Raw genomic sequence first — 20,237 nt, 5'->3', positions numbered from 1 at the left:
ATTTTGAATCTCTGTATATATGTAAAGGGAGACAATATCTGTCTTACAAACATCTTTTGTTGGAAAGCAAATTCAGATTCAATGAGCTGTGATTGTCAAGGGTTGGCTAAATATTTTGTTATATTTTTTCTGTGGCTGACTAATTGTATGTGTTACCTTATTTTATTTGAAGAAACTTTGCACTGTTTTGCACAGTTTGCTGATACTAGAATATGGTTAGAAGCAAATGCTGTCAAAGCTCTTAAAACCTTCCTCTGATGTCACAAACATTAAATTAAGGTAATATTTAATATAATCTGCTTTTGGTGAAATTTGTGCAACTTCTAAGGTTTTTTTTTACCATCACAGTCTTTAAATCTCTTGTTCTTTACAAATAATTAAAATTCTGTGCCAATTGAAAATTCAGTTTCATTTCATTTAAAGCCACTGTTAGACAAAGAAAATATTAACTATTCCACTACTATTTTTTTCAATTGCAGTTCAAGCTTAATTATTCTCATTCAGATGGAGTGATGAATTTGGGAGTGTAATGGAGTAATTCAGGGATAAAATGGAGACTTGGAGTACGTGATGATGTTCTATTTCAGATATTAAGAGTTTTAATTATTAAAGGTTGTGCTCTTAGTGTCTGCCAAAGCTAAATAGAGGTTCTTCAGGAAAAAATGTTTAAGAGAAGAACATAAATGTTCTGCAGGAGCAAAACAGGATGGCCATATTCAACAGGTGTTTATAAACAGGATTACACAGTAACCTTCAAGACAAATTGCCTTCTAATGCCTTATTCCTCCCTCTCTTCTGCTGCAGAGCTTCTTGCTGGAAATGTGATGAGCAAACGTGATCAACCATCATTCAGAAGATTTGTTCTCATCTTCTTCAATTTCTTACTGTTAGACTACACTGTTTCCAATCCTTACATTCTTAGTTCCGTTTGTATCATAAATAGTTTTTAATTCCTTCCTCAGGGTACTGGCTGCCTCTGGCTTCCATTTCTGCCTTTTATTTTTTTTTTTTTTTTTGATTGGTTGGTTGACTGTTTTTTTGATTTGTTTTTCCCTTCTACCTTCCCCCTTCCCTCTTCTCTGATTCTTCTGCCCAAAGCTCTGGCAAAGGGAAATGTAGGTTTATTCCTCTCTTTAAATATTTTCTTTCCCTGTCCTATGAGATTTTTCTCCTCCTGGCACAGACCCATTTTGTTTGTTTTGCTTCTTTTAACCTCTTCTTTTACTGACACTCCCAGTCTGTATAGGCATCTGTGTCATGCCTGCTCTTGCCTTTTACTTTCCTCCTTGACCTGCTGGCCAGTTCTCCTCCTTTTATGTCTAAGCTTGTTTTAGTCTTGTTAATGCAGTTATTTTTCAGCCTCTTGAATCCGGTTTATTGCTTCTCTGCACAGTCTCTAATGACCTTCTCTTGAAGAAAGCTCTAAACCAGGACTTCATCCTCATTACTGACTGTTTACCTAAATGTCACTGCTGATCTGTATGTAGCTCTTCTATTTTATAGTTTACTTATAAATTCTTTAAGATAGGACACACTTTCATTTTCTGTTTGTACTGTATTCAGGTCAATTAGAGGTTTGTTTTATGAGCTGGATTGTGAACTATTATGCAAGTCCAAATAACTGATATATTTTTGATTAAAGCTTCCTTCCTCACCACCTTCTCCCTGGGTATTTGACCAGATCAAATTATGTAGGTTATAGGTGGGATTGATAATAAGTAGCATTTTAAAATGGCACAGCTAGTTATCTGCAAATGTTGGCTCACAAATTTGCATTGTGCTACAAATTTAGAGGAGAGTTTTGCTAATCTTTCTCATGTGAACTGACCTACTTAAGTCAGTGGAGTGCTAATATTTGCCACACAGTAAGGATTTGGCTCATAATCTTAGGGAAGGCATTAGCATGCACACTGGGAATATTGTCTAGGGTTTTTGTTAAAGGCTTCCTCCTCATTCCATTCCTCCTTATGAGATGCTTTTTAACTTAAAAATAAGAAGAACAAGGTAAGTGTGATTTGACTCAAATGTGATGCCTAAGGAAGTTGTCCGTGAACCTCTCTAATGGAGAGTGGAGAAAATTATCTCTGGGTGGGCGTTGCAATTTTGACTTCACAAAAAAATGTCCACTTTGCTCCTAGGAAAAATGAAAACACCTCTAACTGCTTAAATTACACCTAAAAGATAACCAGTGTAGGCTCTAAATAACAGACCATAGAAATTGTAATGTTTGAGCTGATTGAGGACAAATAAAGGACAGTTATTGGTGAGTTTACATGAAGATCAGGAATAAAAAGGCCAGAATTCTCTCAACCACCTTGGTCACATAAATGCAGAGGTATTTACAAAGAAAATGGTTCCATTAGTTTTTTTTACAAACTGTCAGTGTGACTTTTTTGAGATTGTACTCATCATTTGTATAATGTATTATCTATTTCTTTTCAATAATAAGGTTTCCATATGATTATTTTTCTCAGAAAGGACAGAACACATGTTCATTTTCACATTTACATGTGTAAATGTGAAAATTTGTTCATTTTCTGCTGAAATGAACTGCTGCCTTTTTTCATGTTCATTTTCACATTTACATGTGTATTTGAAGATGGAAGTTGTTCCTATGCATTTTTACTCAAATGTGCTGCTTGATTTTTGGAATCAAATGCCCTGCAGGGTGACATTTCTTTCAGTTTTAGGAGTCATTACAGTAACAGGAGGAAGCTTCTCAGTGATACCTTCACAAGGAAATCCACACTCTGTAAGATATCAGGGACAAAAAGAAGGCTAAGGAGAACCTCCATTCCATATTGGATGCAGGGGGAAACAATAGTGACAAAGAATGAGGAAATAAATGAAGTACTTAATGCCTTCTTTGCCACAGTCTTTAACAGTAAGGCCAATTGTTCTCGGGCACCCAGTCCCTTGAGCTGAAAGACAAGGATGGGGAGCAGAATGAAGCCCCCATAATCCAAGGGGAAGTGATCAGTGACCTGCTACACCACTGAGACACACAGAAATCTATGGGCTGGATGGGATCCAGCTGAGGGGACTGAGGGAGCTGGTGAGAGTGCTCACTGAGGCACCTTCCATCCTTTACCAGCAGCCCTGGGTAACAGGGAGGAGTGGGTCCCAATTGACTGGAGGTCAGCAAATGTGAAGCCCATCTATCAAAGGGGTTGGAAGGAGGGTCCAGGGAACTAGAGGCCTGTCAGCATGACCTCAGTGCCAAGGAAGGTCATGGAGCAGATTGTCCTGAGCAACATCATGCAGCATGTACAAGACAGTCAGGGGATCACACCCAGCCAGCCCAGGTTCATGAAAGGCAGGTCCTGCTTGACTCAGTTCATCTCACTCTGTGGTGAAGTGACCTTCTTAGTGGGTGAGGGAATGGCTGTGGATGTTGCCTGCATGACCTTTAGTAAAGCCTTTGACAGTTTGCCACAACATCCCCCTGGAGAAATTGGCAGCTCTTTGCTTGGATGTGTTCTTTGCTGGGTAAAATCTGGCTGGAGTGGGAGTGGTGGTAAATGGAGTTATAGCTAGGTGGCAGCTGGTCTCCAGTGGAGTTTTTGTTTTGCTGGAGGGCAGGAAGGCTTTCCAAAGGGATCTGGACAGACAGGAAGGCCAGGCAGTTTGCACAGATGCTGAAGGGAGGTGCCTTCTTGACCCAGACTGGTGTAACTGTTGTGTTAAATGGTTGAGAGTAAACTGGCTGTTTGTTGTACTCTTTGCCAAGGACTTCGGCAGAGTTGGATTTTGTGTGCAGTGCATTATGCTCATAGACCCTTTTGTCTCTGGAAAAACAAATCCAAGGTGAGAACATAATGTGTCAGGGAAAGGCAAAATAAACCAGCTCCATCACATAGATTAGAACTAGTTTGTCCAAACAAAGTATCAGCATTTGCAAGGCTTCCTTCCTCTTTTCTGAAAAGGATAGGGCAGATACTGGAGAGCTGTGGGTACCGCCACAATAGTGACTGATGCTCTCCATGTAAAAATAACACTTCTAGTATTGTAAAATGTGTTCTGTACAAGGTGCAAGTACAGAGTAACTTCTCTTATTTTCCCACCTGCTCAAATGTGAAGGTTTTACAAAATTTACTTGTTAGTCTGGAGATGGTTCTGTTTCATTTTGCTTTATTACTGAGAAAAAGAAGAAGATCATTCTGTTGCTAGTCTTCTTTTCCTACCAGCCTTGCTTAATCCTGAAATTAGATGTTTACCTCTGAGCAGGTTTTTATGTAGTCCTCTGATTTTTTCAAAGTCACATGCCAGTTTATAGGTATAGCAGGGTACTTGAATTTTCCTTCAAGAACTATATGTCCTAGTTCATTAGAAAGAAAGAAAAACAAATACAAAAAAAAAAAAGATAAAAATTGATCCAGTGTTACACAAAATACTGTAATAATGCTGACAACTGAATTGTACTTTCCATGTTCAATTCCAGGGCCTAAAGCACAAGATTCTCTCTCCTCTATTGTTTTTGTGGTTGTGGACTCCCTTATCATGCTGTAGTGGTGGTTTTGGTATATAGCCATTTGTTTTCTGTTCAAATATTTAAACTTCAGTGGTGCTTACCTTTTCTGAATACATACTTTCTGCAGCAAACAGTTTGTGGTTTCTTGAATAGATACCGAAAGCTAAAGGAAACTGCTTGTCTGTTCAGTTGAAAGAATTTTGCTGTAATATAAACCATTAAGCATTTGGAATAAAGAGAAAGCTTTCTTTTATAATGCAAGTGAGTAATTTTCCTCTTTTACTTATCCTCATATTTCTGCATATATGTATTTCAACACTGCTTTTCCAAGATGATGGGATAATGAACTGAAAGAGTAGCAGGTTTAAGAAAACCAATGACCTGCACACATTCCCTTTGTCCAGCTTTTCTTTCCTGTACAGGGAAGCCAAAGACGTTGTTTTTAAATACTTTGTAATTTTACATTTATTTCTACGAAACTGGGGGTAAAAAAGATGAATAACAGTTATTTTATCTTATGTCCTCTGAATGGTTGCCTTGCCTCTGACGAATCCTTTTGCACAGGCAGATATTTGGCAATTTCTGTAATATTTATAGAGGCTGACATTGAACGACTGTTGCTTTTGCTGCAGATGACAGTAAGACTACCACAAAATCGTGGCCGCATGTTCGTGTGCAGTACGTGTCGATGCAAACGCGTTTAACCGGCTTGAAGTTTCTTCTCCCTCATCCCCTCCCTCAGCTCTTCTCCTTGCCCATCTCCCCGGCAGAAGAGCTGAAATCATTACCTGCAGTGTCATTTTTCACTTTGCTCCATGCAGATGCGGTGCGGTTGGGCCGCGGGCGGGGAGGGGCCAGCGCTGATGCAGCACAGGCGTGTGACAGCGGCGCGGCCCGGCCCGCTCCGCTGCGGGCGGCTCCCGCTGCAGCCCGGCCGCGCCGCCAGCGCCCGCCGCCGGCAGCAGCCGCTGCGGGGCCGCTTGTGCTCGGAGTACCTGCGACACAGCTGGGCTATTCTTTAACTGTGCGAGAAGTGCCTCTATTCCCTTCACGCAAGCTCCCTACTGGCTTTCTGCATCTCAAATTTCTCGGAGCCGTTTTTCCCTCCGGCGTTCTCCCGCTACTTCTTTTTCCCTTTCCCCTCCTTTTTTTCTTCTTATATATAATTTCTTTTTCTTTTCCTGCTCGTTATTCTTACCCCCCCCCCCCCCCCCCCCCAATCTGTGCTGCCTCAATAGCTCTCATTATGCTGTGCTCAGTGGCCCGGTGTGTTCCCCGCCTCTGCTAGGCAGTGGCAGCATGGATGGTGCTCTTGTGACGACCTCTGCTGATGCTATCAGTCCACTGCGGATAGGCATGCTGAGTAATCCTGCTGTAAATGGGCGAGGACACGGACACACGGAAAATTAACCACAGCTTTCTGCGAGACCACAACTATGTGACTGAAGGTAACATAAATACTGTCATTTTTCTCTTCTTGCATTGCATATTCTATGCTAGGAATGCACTGTCATGTTTGGAGATGTAGGCTGTTCCTTTTTTTCCTTTTTTAAACAGGGGGAATTTCAGGGCGTTTTTCTGTGGGATGTAGCAACAGAATCTGTCTGAATTTGCTAAGTCCCGAAGACATTCTGTCATGCTACAGCAGTATATGAAAGTACACGGGCTGGAGAAGGTCTTGCATTGTGCTGACTTTCTGCTAGTGAGGTGTGCTACACCTGGCATTGAATGCACAGTAGCTGCAATGTAGAAGATTGGAAGCACTTGATTACTTAGAAAAAAAAAAGGTTTGAGAGCGCCAAAGTAAGAGAAATAATCTGTGAAGTTAACTGTTTGCTGGTGTAATGAAGGTTATGCATCTCATTTTGGTAATTATATCCTGAGCATTACAGACATTGCTCTGTTGATTGTTCCCTAGAGAACTGTATACATTTAGAAGGCATTTAGAAGGGATATGTAAGCATCATCTTTTGAAATGCTGCTGCCTTCTTTCTGTTCCCTGTGTCTGTGCAAGGTACATGAGAAAAGGAAAGGCACCTTCATTTTAAATCATTCAGTGACTTGCAGGTTATTACATAAAAAGGAATTTTCCTGCAGGTGACATACATTAAATGCTGAGAGAATTTGCCTTGGGAATGTGAAATGGTTGGGTCAGGTACTGCTATGTATTTCCTTGACAAAAGTTGGTTCAAGAGTAGGCCATTTTAAGATTGATTAAACAGGAGAAATGCATTTGTAGGTGCTTGACTTTGCAAATATATCTGTATGTGCAGTTTTAACAGCACTTTTCAGCAGCAGAAACAGTAACTCAGTGTAGGCTTATATAATATGAACATAACATCAGGGTCAACCAATACTCCTTGAGACACAGTCTCCAGATTCTGTCATCATTTGATCAATGCTCAGTCACTTAATACTCCCATGCTGCATCCTGAAACGTGATCAGCTTATGCCCTCTTGATTATTGATGATTTGCATTGTTTTAGATTGGAGAAAACAGTAGGATGATTTTTGTCATACCAGGACCACAAGGCCGATTTTTCAGAAGAAAAATTAAAAATGCTGTGTACTGTAACTGTTACCAGTGGCTGGTGTAATTGCTTGCTAATCTTGCCTCTAGGACATTCTTTGCACTCTGGTTCATGTTTTGCTGCATTTTCAAATTTGTTTTGAAGTTTTGGTTATTTTTTTTTTTCAGAATGATGATTTATGTTTTGAGATGTGGTCACCTGTTTGAAGAAACTTGGTTTAAATTTGTAAATTCATGCCTTGGATTCTGCAAAATTCACAGTATAATTATTGCGGTGTACTTGATACATGGTAAATTTCAGATGTGCAGCTATGTTAAAAATTGAATTTTCAAGTCTTTCTGTTTTGTGATCTGAGGAAAATAATTAATGGTGGATTTTTCAAATCCATATTCTCCTTTTGTATGTCATGAGTGTTCTAAAAATTAGATGGAGGTTTTTAGTATTTTTTGTGACACTGCTGGGGCAAGTGTTAGATTTTTCTCATAGTTAATCTTCACCTGATACTTGGATCATAAGGACTGGAAGTTCTTCTGTCATTGCACATGGAGGGGCTTGTCTGAAATGGGTAAAAATACAATTTGAATATCAATGTTGACCTCTATTATATTTTTCCTGTGATCAGAAGTCATCATTAAATATGTTGGCATCTGTTCTTGAAATCTTCAGTAACAAAGTATTAGTTTTTCATCTCAGACTAGTGTAATTCTTGTTGGGAATGCAGAGTTTGTCAGGTGTAATAGAATTCTTCACAGCTGTTATATGTGACATTGCCACACCTTTTAAAAGATCTTGGAAATCATGAGGGAATGGATTTATCTGTGAAATTTTTCCAAGGAGACCTTCAGCTCAAAGAGGAGCATCATGAATTTTAATTTCTCATTGATACACTTTGTTTAAAATGCATAATGAATACATTACTTAAACTGGAGCTTAAAATGTGCATGGTTTGTTCTTCTGTGGGATTTTGTACTTTTTTTGTTTAAAGATTTGGCTCCATGAAAGAACTTTAAGACTTCTCAACTGTAAAGGCCTGCAGTGCTTTCACAGGCCTTGTATTTGGTCCCGTGACATGTTAAGTGCAACAATAGAAAGGCAGTAAAATGTTACCTTGTTATACTTCTTTGGGGTCCAGTCCAAGTTTTTCTTTGGCTTTTGTAATCCACCATTTAAAATGAAAAAAATGCTTTATGTTGTGTCCAGTGTATTAGAGAAGTTACCAATTCATTGTTGTTCATGAATAACCAAAATTTTATCTCATTTTCAGAGTTTTAAAATCTTGGTGAGTCCTCTGTCCTTGCTATTACATGCAGCAGACTAAATTAATTTACAAAAGGACGTATTTTTAACCCTTTCTTCCTCTAACTATTCACTGAGGAAAGTAAAGCCAGCAATAACCATGAAAATGTGGGTTAACTATAGCATTACTTTACTTCTCTTCCTGGTTTAGTTTTTCAGTGATTTAAAAAAGCCCAGAGTCAGATGACATATGAATTCAGGGTATAGGAAAGCTGTGAACTAAATCTGATTTGCTCTGCTCTCGCTAGTGAACTGAAGGTGTTCCTAACAAAACTGCTTGCTTGAACAAAGTCAAATTTCATCTCTTTGATAGGTCATTATTTTCTAACATTGGGATTATCGTAACAAATGTGGCTTTACCTTGACTAAGGAAAATTGAATTGGTTTTTAAATCTCAACAATTTTTTGATTTGTTGTTACACTGAAACTGTTATACTGTAATAGGCATTATAGACACACATCTGACAACAGTGACTACCTGGCCCTGTTTCTCCTGTCGCATATGCACAACTACAATGCAGCATTAAAACAAGCAGAACGTGAATAATTTTGTCATTTAAAGTCTTTAAAATTGTGTTACAGTTGCACAGTGGAAAAAGGTGATTTAATTCCAGCTGAATTATGTTACAGTTGCACAGTGGAAAAAGGTGATTTAATTCCAGCTGCAATATACAGCAAATTTTTCAATGATCACTTTCAAAAGTAGCTTTTGAAGCAAACTGCTTTAATGGGAATTGTTAGTGTGAGGAAAATAGAAAATATCTGGTTAGACTTATGAAGAAAGAGAAAAAAATATCTGAGGCTTAGAAAATGTGAGCTGTGAGGAAAGATTGAACTTCTTTGCGAAGGTGGTGAAACACTGGGATATATTGCCTAGGGAGCTTGTGTAATTTTTATCGCTGAAGTTTTTAAAAGCAGGTGACATAGATGTCTGCAAGAAATGACATGGGGATAGCTGAACCTCCCGTGGGGCAGAGGAATGGACTAGATGACCTCTGAGATCTGTTCAGGCTTGTGATTCATTGCCGGGCTGTGTTTTATCTTAATTGCCTTTTGCACCACAGCTGTGGGAACCAGTTGCCCAGGAGGTGTTGGGTCAGTAAAATGTGTAATTTGCACAGCAACTGCAGGAGACAGGAGAGGCACGGGAAGAGAAGATGGGTCGGATGGGAGAAACGTGATCCTTCATTACTGTACACACAGAGTCTGTTGGGGAGAGGGCAAGAAAATTGTGAGTTGGGGGAAGGGGGATGAAAGAGGCTTCTGTGCTTTACCAGGCAGAGGATGTCCTTCAGGCCTGGAGTTCCCTGATGTTACCTGTGCTTAAGATTAATGGTAAAACTGACAGGACTGCTGATACACTTTGCTGTCTCAGGGCCTTGGGATCAGCCACACAGCATCTGATTCTGTGCAGTGAGTTGCCTGGTATGGTTCCTGTCTTCCTGGTAGGGGCAAAAAGTTGCAGGAATCAATGGTGCCACTCTCTTACTCAGCTGCCAGGTTAATTCCGTTACTCTGTATTTTACTGGTTTAACAATTAACAGAATTAATGAACAAAATTTGCTATTCTTGCCAAACTGTGTTAAAGGATGTGTTTCACCTCCATGATCCCTAATTTATTTGGAGAAATTCTTCTCTGGTGGGTGAAGGCGTATTGCAGGTTGCATGCAGACAAGTCTAGCCTATGAATTGATGCCTTTTTATGGAATATCTCTGTTTTGGGAAGGAATAAAAATATGTTTATACTTCCAGTTTCTGGAGAGACACAGGTTCCTCCCTTGGTCTAGGCTGCAAATGCAAGTGGAGCCAGTGGAGTTGCACTGGTGCAGTGGGGCAGAAGGTGACCTGCGCTATCTAGACATTTATATGGTCAAACTGTGCCATTTGGTTCCATATGGCTTAACTTCTGTGAAAAAGTTAATCATGTTAATAGTGCATTAATGTCCTCAAATATGATATTTGAAGAATTATGAGAATTAGCAGTGCAGTATAAAACATATTGGATCATAACCATGTGAAATATTTATTATAGAGGAAAAAGGAACCCTTTTTGTTCTTAAGGATTATTGTAGAGGATAAGGGAATCATTTTTACAGATTTTTTACAGATTTTGGGGCCTTTTTTTTTTGCCTTAATGAAAGAAATTAGTACCTCTCTTCTTCAGTAATCAAAATTAGAGGAAATTACCAATTTTTATCTATCAAAAAGAAATTTGTTTATGAGCTTTTCTTTCATAAACATCTCAAATATAACTTGAATTAGACCTTAATATCTGAGGTATTAGTTGGATGAATGTAGCAAACAAATAACTCTCTGCTGGCTCAGGCTCACCATTGCTCAGTCTAGTTCACTGATTTCTCCTTATTAAGAAAAGTACAAGAGGTAACTCTTCCTCTCAACCTCCAGCAATTCAGGATTTATGTTGTGAATATTGATGATTTTAATCTTTTTACAGAACCAATTTAGGAACAGTTTTAGAATTACCCTGGAAATTATTGCTCATTCTTAGTGTAGTTGCTTGTGTTATTTATTTTTTTCCTTGAGTCGAGGGTGAACAGGTGTAAACCTTGTTAAAGCATGACTTTGTCCCTTGTTAAACAGGATATAGTTGTCTTTCTGTGCACGGATTTGGTTCTTTTATTCACAGTGATATTCAGATGAATGTTGTGAGTAGCCTTGAAGATTTGGATTAATAAGGTTTATTCCATCCAAGTGATGTTGCTGACTTTGTAATCTTTATTCATGCAGCTTAGTTGGGTGCAGCCATGGAGGCAGAGCTGGAGCATTGCTGTCACACTGGCTTGCACTGCATCCCTTTGCTCACTCACCCAAACCTGCAGATGGATGTGGAGTTCAGCATCCAGGAAAACCAAGCATTGGAACTGCTTGCAGCTTGGATCTGCACAGCACAGATATTTAAGGCAATGTCTGTAGGGGTGACATGGGCCAGCAATTCCCTCCAACGAGCCCAGCAAAGGCAGGATAGATTTAGCCAGAGTGAATTATGCTGTCAGCAGCACATGCCATGATGCAGTATCAGCTACACATTCCATGTACTTCATTCATGCTACATTTATTAGGCTTATAATATTGTTGTCTCTATTTTGCTTGCCAAATGTACTTGATGAAGAAAGCATAAATCAGGATTTATCAGGGGTTAGGATGTTGATCCTAGGCTGGGACTTTGGAGTTTCTCAATTTGCTGTTCCCAGCATTCCCAAAGAGCAGGATTGTGTTAGTGTTAATTTGTTACTGCCTCCTCAGGAGAATATCTGCCTCTTCAAGGAGGGGGTTAGTTCTAGGGGCTGGTTGTTAGATCATCCTAAGAGGGGCGCTTAAAGCCACTCTGAGCTGCAGGAGATGTTTCAAAGGCGTGCAGTTAACTTGGTTTGGATCTTCATTTAATGTCATGTTCTCCACATAGCAGTTATTCGCCAGTGTCACCAGTGTCACCTGTACCCATTAAAGCTTTACCAAGTGTGATTAGGCTGGGCTGCAATCTTCCTGTTTGCAAAGGAATAAATCTCTGATGCTGGATCAGTGGTTTTGGTTGGCTGCCCTTAGGGACTGATGGCAACCTTGGCTCTCTTTGCATGCATATGTAATCAGCAGATGATCTTGCACTCACTGTCTAAATAATAAATGTATGTGGTTGCTGTATAGTGCTGAGGTCCTGGAGAAGTGAATAAGATGTATTAACAAAAGAAAGGAACCATGTAGAATATTAGCTAAAGCCAAGCTCCTTCCATGACAGTGACAACAAGGAGCTGAAAAAGAACATACTTACAGCAATCTGGAGCTTTTCCAGGTGCCGGCAGACTAGAAACATTATAAATAGAAATGTTGATAGCATATTTAACTATATAGCTGTTATATGTAATAGACTGAGCTACATATAAGCCTTAACACCAGAAGTTCAGGACATGAACTGTGCAATGCGTGTGTAAGATAAAACGTGGGCATAGAAATATGAACCATGCAAGCTCGCTGTGTCTGCCAGATTTTTTATAATTGAAACTGACAGTTTAAAAGTATTGAATGATGTAAAACTAAACAACATTGTGCAGGTAGAGTCAGTGTCATTGTTCACCATGGGAGAAGTTTGTTTAGTGTATGTATCATTATGAAAACTGTACTTAGCAGTATATTTTTTATATGTTTTCCATGTAAACCTCAGGCATTTCAGCAATACATCATATATTTAAATGGTGAATTTAGAGAATGGTAGATGTTGCTCTTGCATCAGTTTAAAATGTGAAGCACTATACAATAACACTGAATATTTTATAATGAAGAAGAACTATCTTTTATTACAGCCACAAAAAAGGTAACCCATCCTCACAGTTTACTTTGTGTTACTACATCATTACTAGCTGTATCCTTGAAACTTTCCATCTACAGTTTATTTAATCACCATTGCAAGGCTTTGTCTCAAGGACTGTCTGCTAAGAGAACACAAAGTATTTGCTCAAAGTATAATCTCAGTGTCATTTCAGGCCAATTTCCCTGTGGCCAGGGAAAGGTAATAATCTCAGAAAAGATAAAGTTATTATGGGCACTTTTGGGATTTTTTTTTAAACAATAAAGGGTTTTAAATTAACTTCTAGCCATGTTGAGGCACTTTCCTGATCAACTATTTCCGTAGTTCTCAGGTTAATGCTGAGTTTGCCCTTAGTCATGAGTGTGGTTTATTTTACTTGTTCCTGGTGAAAGTTCCCCAATTCTTCACCAAGAACAACAGGCCCACTGAGCAAAGCAGCCTTACATATGGTTCCTATTCTCAGGAGTGTTAACTTGCTGAAAAGCTCTTGTTCCTGTTTTTATTATTGCTTCAATGCAGATAAAAGCAGACTGTATTTTGCCAGTGAAAGACAAAGAATAAAAATGTACATTAAGAGATTGATTCCTAATAAAACCTCAGCATGATATGCCATGCAGTTCAGTGACTTCTGTGAATTACTAATATGACAAGGTTTGGGATCTGTATTGTTAAATATAGCAGAGTTTGTTTCTTTCCTATTCATTGATCCATATGTTACAAAAAAGAGAAGAAAAGGATGCAAACATCTGTATTATAGTGACATTTATGTATTTTACTTAGAGTACAGAAGAAAGTAAAAGACTAAGAGTTGGTTTATTATTCTCTAGTTCAACACAAGTCTGATTAGAATTTAGTTACTGTTACCATACTTCTTCCTGCCTGCAGTGCTGTTGCTGTTCCTGTGACTCAGGTGTTGCAAATAGAGACAAAATAACATCATTTGTGTAAATTTTGAAGCTAATGCTGCCTGTGGTAGTACTGTTTGCATTAAAGATAACCATAATCTGCTCTACCAATTTCTGGGCCAGTTCCTAGTGGAAATAAAGATCATCTGAGTTGAATTAAAAGTAAATGATTGTTTATTTCATTATCTCATATTTTAATGACTCCATATTATTTCTCCTTATTCCAAGATGTTAAATTAACATTTCAAATAGAAATGAAAAATAGTTTTGAAGCAATGAGGTGGTCACCAATTAGCAATAATTTATTTCTAGACTTTCATCCAATCATGTTGTACTGTTTGAGAGGCTTCAATTTGTGATAGAACTTGGCATGAAGTCTTTAATAAGTGTATAGCTGTAAATCAGAATCTGTCTGCTATTATTTAATAAATAATTTCTGATAGAATGTCTTTATTTCTACATTGTGCTGTGATAAAAAGAAAATTTCAACTAATAAATTCAATGATAATAATAAATTAGAAAAATACAACAAATGGGCACAGTGGACTGGTGAGTGTAGGCCTGAATTGACTGCCAAGGTAGCACATGAGACTCTTCATCATGCTACATATTAATTTAACACCCTGCTTGATTTGATATCTTTTATTGCTGCATGCAGATCTGTGATATGGGAATAACCAGTACAAGATGAAGTCAGATGTGTATTCTATAGTCTTCTTTTGAATGGAAGATTTAGGTCAAGTATATTCTCTTTAATCAACAGTGAAGATCAAAGTGGAATTCACATATGCAGTCTCTTTGAAATAGGTAGATGTGAATTATTATATCTTACAGAATTTCCTGGAAAGCCTTACTAAGAGTGAAGTAAAGTCATATGGATGGTGGTTATTCTCATTGCTCAGGTACAATATGAATGTAATTTTGTGCATGTTGTGTGCACTTGTAACACAAGTGTATGCTACACTGACAGAAGTTTTGTGGATGACTGCTCCTGTGTGTTTCTGGTGTGCCTGTATTCCTCCAAGCTGCTATGCTTGAAATGTGAATCTAGAAGTCCTGGAATGGCTATGGAGAAGTTTCAGCATTGAGAGGCAGTAGGAGCTGGTATGTAGGGCACTGTCCTTCAAGTCTCATATGATTCACAGACTGTTTTGGTCTATGTGTGACAGAGCTGGTCAGGGGAGTGACACTTGTCTCTGACTGGGGCAAAACTTTCCTTCCACATGGTGTGAGAGCAGTGTCCTTGAATTTCTAATTTTCATATGTGGTGGTGATGAGCTGCAGCTTTCTGAAAAATTGTTTCCTTGAACATGGATTTTGTTTTCCATGGTTAATTGTGGCCTTACTTGATAGAGTAGACATTCCTCTGCTTCCACATGCATTTCAGAAAAATGAGGAAAACAGAGCACAGGCCTTCTGTGTTACTATGCAAATGTTACAAAAAGTGCTAGTTTTAAAACAAATGAGTTGCATCTGTTAGCAGTTATGATGTTGCAAATCAGCCAATTATATTAAAACTTCAAGATTTACTACCTGTGAGAATTCACATTACATCCCAGTAAAGGGTTTTAGTTGCCTTAACTTTGAACTGTGCTGCAGAAATCACTGCTGAATGTGATTTGCACAGAGTAAAAACAACCAGCTCTTTGCTGTGTTGATTTTTCCCAGCTTTTTGTTTAAAATTGTTTTATTGAAAATATCTTTTACTTTTTCATACCTTCAAATTAATTTCAAGGCATTTTAAATTGAGGATTTGGTTTGAAATTGACGTGGATGCCATTTTTGTTAGCAAATTGCCCATTCTCCAGAGGAATCTGTAGCCTGGGATGCCCATCTTTCCTTCCCTGCTGCTGTTGGAGCCACTCCCATCGCATGGGAAGTATCAGTGCAGAGGGGAAGAGGCTCTGGTCAATTTAGGCTTCTTCAGGAAATGTCAGCAAACTTGGCCTGATTTACATTTGTCCCTTGCTGGCAGGGAGGGAACCAGCACAGCTGCCTGCTCCTGAGAGCACGGGGGCTGTGGACAGTGTCTTGTGCTGGTGCAAATTTGCCATCTGCCACCAGAGTCCCACTGCTGTTCCCTATGACCTGCTCAGTGTGCCCCAGTTTGGTCAGTGTGCTGAAGACTTCCAGAGTAGTGAAGCTTACTGCTGTGCTCCTTCAAAACCACCTTGTTATAAGGCTTTTGCAATATTTATACACAGTAGAAGGAAGGGAGGAAATACAAACTATAAGTATATTGGAAAAAAGTCTGACAGCTATCCTGGATGTACCTGGGAAATGGAAGTAATGTAGTAATGTTAAATGTGAAAGCATTGATGCTTCTGCACTATAAATAATTACTAACAATGGTGATTGCCAGTGTGGAGAGTTGTTTGCAGACTGATTAATTTTTGATTGTTAAGTGTAAGTATATTTAGACAGAAAAAAGTGTAAGTATATTTAGACAGAAAATTATTTTTGTTCCTGAAAGCCAGGGAGTTGTTGTAAATGGGAAGAATTAGGAATTTGGATTCCACAGAGCAAACACCAGCCTGGTTATTACAGATGAGACTTGATAAATGTAGTTATGTTGAGGTTAGCACAGGAAGCTATTCTTATATTTTACATTTTAATAACTGAACTAAATAATTTTATTTTTAGCAGTTGATTTTACAGAGTTTTCTTGAAAACTACTCAGTTTGGCAGGTTTCTTTTCTGAAATGTTGCAAATATTTCAAAGCCTTTAATGTCCCTTTTGATAAGTCACCTTTGATCCAAAAATCTTCATTGAGCAATTTGTGCATATGTGTACAGATGTAGTCTAAGACAATAATAGAATCCAAATAATCGAAATTGAGGAAAGGAATAAAAGAGCTTATCAGAGTCTCCTATACTTTGCCTTTAGTGGTTTTGCACAGCAGTCCAGAAATTGTCTCCATAATCTGAGATTTTATTGTGTAAGTGAAATCCTGCAGGAATATATCTTTGCAAGGCAAGATGTATTAGGGAAATACTAATACCTGCAAGTTGAAAAAAAAAAATACAAGTAGCTAGATGAGACTTGACTACATGTGACAGCAAGAGATACTTAAACATTTTAACTAGGGCATGCCAGACACTGGGAGAGCTGCTTCACAGTTCAAGCAAACTTGAGGACAATTTTTTTCATATAAAAACAGTAACTTCACTAGTTTACATATTCTGGACAAGGAACTTGTTAAAGTCTTATGTTTTAGTTTTTAAGTGATGGTTCTTGTGAGTTTATGTAGAGTCATTGGTTTTTTTCTGTTCCTTGTTTTGTGCTCTGCTGAGAAACCTTCTGATGGAACATAGAAAGATTTTCCTTTTTTCAAAATCTGCTTTTATTGATGAAAGCATGAGCAGAGTTTATTTGAAAGAGTTCAGTAGTAGCATATCAGGCTAAAGTAGAGATGGGGTGAAACACTTGTTCATCATAATAGTTCTTAAAAGCAGTAGTCCAATGGATCCCTTTAACATTTCTACAGATAAAAACCCCCAGAGTTCATCTCTTCAGCTGTGGGGCTACTCAGATAATTTCCATGGATTTCCATTTCTGTTTTCAAAACTAGCTGCTTTAAAAACTGTCCACTTTTTATGTTGTGTTTCTGTAAAATAACTAATTACTCATGCCTATATTAGATACTTACAACAATAAATGTTATATAAGGCATGAGCAATAGTTTATCTGTATTTAAGATCTTTTAATTCACAGATAGCTGTCAGTCTGGCTATCAGGTAGTCTTTTTTACCCAGTCTGATTCTCAGATCCAGTAACAAACCACACTTGAAGAACTGAAAGAAGTTGATCAGTTTGTATAGGTCAAAATTTGGACTAAATCTAAAATACATCTGTTCCCCTAGACAGCTGATATGTGGTCAAGACTGGAACTTATATAAGAGAGCATGAATATTTTTGGATTAAATATCTCACAGGAATAATTAACATTTTCCCCTAGTTCACACTGCCTTCTACCCAGGCAACAGATGGGTAACTGTAACTCTTAAACCTAATGGTCTTTCTTGAAGTTCCTTTTCATGTGCTTCTTGTATGTGTCTTCATACTGCTAAAGTTCCTTTGATTTCCTTTTGGCCACGTTCCAGAACATCTTTTAATTCCTTTTGTGAAATTTCCATGCCTGCTTTAATTCCTGCCAGAAGGCAACTGTTGCATCTCTGTTCAAGCAGGACCCTAAAGCTTTAAATTCTCAGAATTTCTCTCTCTGGAAGTGATACTCCCTGCTCAGACTTCAGAGACATCAAGAATATGTAGATACAAGCACTGCTCGGGAGAGAAATAAGGACACAGAATTCCTTCCTTGACTACAATTATTCCATTTCCATTTGCTGCTTGACTTGATTGTAGCGATACTTGGCTTTTATCTGCAGTACTTGCTACTGTTTGAGTTCCAGGAATCTTTATTAAAAAAAAAAAAGGGAAGTCAAGCCAAAACCACAACTCATTTGGTACTCTTTGCCAAGTTCTTTCTGCTCTCTGTATGTATATCCATTGAGCCTTGTGAGGGCAGGACCTAGAAGTGTCACTTAGTACTATTCTTTTACTGTCATTAAAGGACACAGATGTGACTCAAAATCATCCTGGACCTGATTAATTGGTCTGTAGATGACCCACAGGTGCAGGGGAAAGATCTTTTTGAAATTTGAAGAGTCCCTCCTTCTGCACCGTTTTGCTGAAAAGGAGTTTTTGGGGGGAAGTCTGGCAGCCTTCTTGGGTAAGATCCCAGTTAAATATATTAATATCAACAGATTTGGTTGAAGGACAGGGTCAGGATTTTATCATGTTATGATAAGGGAAAAGCTAATGGGGTTTTCTCTTTGTTATTTGTTATTACTCACCCCTGAAGGCGAGGGTGGCTGAGGTTCTTGTTAATAAATCTCTGGCAGCAGATTAGAATGAAATGACACTGAATGACTGGCTTTTTATACATATAATGTATATATTTATGTAGGGCTTATTTAGAATAATGTGCTTGCCATGGAAAGGAGGTATGTAGCCCTTTTGGTTATTATCTATCTGTAGAAATATAACAGTACGAAAGTATAAAGATACCACTTCAGAAAATACATAAGGGAAAGAAGGAATGAGAAGTAGAAGAGTAGATAGTGGAGAGGAAAGATATCAGCACTTACCTAGCAAAGAGACTTAATTGTTGTTATTTGGTGTCTGTTGGTTGAAGTGATGATCTCCATCTTGATCACTTGAGAGTGGAGGAAGCCCCCAAAACACAAAGTTCAATGGGTTAATAAATGTTCAGGCTTATGTCAGACACCTCCTCCCTTACTGAGGGGTCAGTTTTACACTGTCTGATGTAACACTGTGGATCACATGCAGTCCTCTGGTAGAAGGCCCCAAAAATTAGTCAGGGGGCACTCGGGGGGGGTCTTTGATGGTTTATGACACCTTCAAAGACATGACAGCTGCCTCTCATGACAGAGTGGTTGAGCCAATTGTGTCCCATCAGAAGGGATGAAAACCTTCAGGCCTGTGTATGAATGCCCTGGTTGTTCCCAGGGAAAAGTTGCACAGCTGAGCCTGTTATCTAAGGGTGATAAAAAACATTATCTGACCTCTGCTTCTTACCTGCCTTCTCCCTCACATGGCTCAAACCTCAGCTTGTGGCCTCTGCTGGTGGGTGCTCACACTCTCTGCACCTGGGCTGTGACCTTGCAAACCCAACCTCGGCAAAGCACCTGCTGCTATTGCAATGATTGATTGAGCCACTAACCACTAACATTTCAGTCTTCCGTGCCATCCTGCTATAGAAACGGTGGTGACTACATAACGGAAATTTTTATTTTATATTTTTTACTCTGGTAAGTTTTAAAAAATTGAAATGCACTACCTAGGTTTGTAGGGACACTAAGGTAACTGTACATGTTTCTATTAAACAGCAGCAATGTTGTCTTTATTATCCTGACAGGTTGTTAACAGCCTTTGTGTAATTGTGATTTAGTATCTAATGAAGTCTATTGAGAAGCTGTCACTGGCTGGAGCAGGATGGGATCCAGGTGCCTGGCTTTGTATGGCTGTACTCTATGTACTTATCATAAGTCCAGAAAAATATATGTATGTATATGCAAACCACCTCTTTTCTTTGTGTTTTGAGTCATGATTTTAATCTTACAGAATGATAGAATGGCTTGGGTTGGAAGAGACCTTAAAGACACCTTCCACTAGACCAGGTTGCTCAAAGCCCCATCCAACCTAGCCTTGAACATTTTCAAGGAAGATAAACAGTTTCTCTGGGCAACCTATTCCAGTGTCTACATCTATTCTGCATCTATACATCTATTCATCTGTCTTAATCTCTGCATCTGTTTGTGCTAACTACTTTGTACAGTAACCTGAGTTACTTTTGTCTTCAGTGCTACATTGTATAGTGTGGGGATGCGGTTTATAACCCTTGGTACTGGGGGAGTTTTTTTTTTTGAAGAGTTTATCTCAGTGCCTCAATGCTCACCAAAAACCTTTCTGGAAATTTCAAGTGTGCTAAATCTTCAGAGATTCAACACCACTGCTGGCTTTGTTTTTAGGGCAGCAGTAGGTAAAGACGAAAATGTGGCTGAATTCCATCCACCATATTCAGAATAATTAGAATCTACAAAGCTTACATTTTCCTGCTACTGTCAGGACATGTAAGTACATTCTGCAGTTTAGCACAAAACTTTATGGGAGCTAAAATTATGTGGAT

General features: G+C 38.7%; 1 protein-coding gene across 5 annotated transcripts in view; it reads left to right on the top strand.

Moving 5' to 3' along the window:
* PPP2R2C (protein phosphatase 2 regulatory subunit Bgamma) overlaps positions 1-20,237 on the top strand; it is a 193,539-nt gene that overhangs the window by 52,206 nt on the left and 121,096 nt on the right. For 2 of the 5 annotated variants that reach the window (XM_053940770.1, XM_053940773.1), the window contains exon 1: positions 5,375-5,919. The exons of 1 other annotated variant lie outside the window; for it this stretch is intronic. In XM_053940770.1, coding sequence (XP_053796745.1) covers positions 5,850-5,919 — 70 coding nt within the window. In that variant the 5' untranslated portion in view covers positions 5,375-5,849. Of the gene's footprint in view, positions 1-5,373; positions 5,920-14,356; positions 14,427-20,237 lie in introns of those variants that run through there. 2 more of the 5 variants (XM_053940774.1, XM_053940771.1) reach the window with 2 other exon arrangements.

The sequence above is a fragment of the Vidua chalybeata genome, chromosome 4, assembly GCF_026979565.1.
Source record: "Vidua chalybeata isolate OUT-0048 chromosome 4, bVidCha1 merged haplotype, whole genome shotgun sequence".
Classification (NCBI taxonomy): Eukaryota; Metazoa; Chordata; class Aves; order Passeriformes; family Viduidae; genus Vidua; species Vidua chalybeata.
Note: the sequence above shows the minus strand (reverse complement) of the source record. Positions and strands in the feature narration are given on the sequence as shown.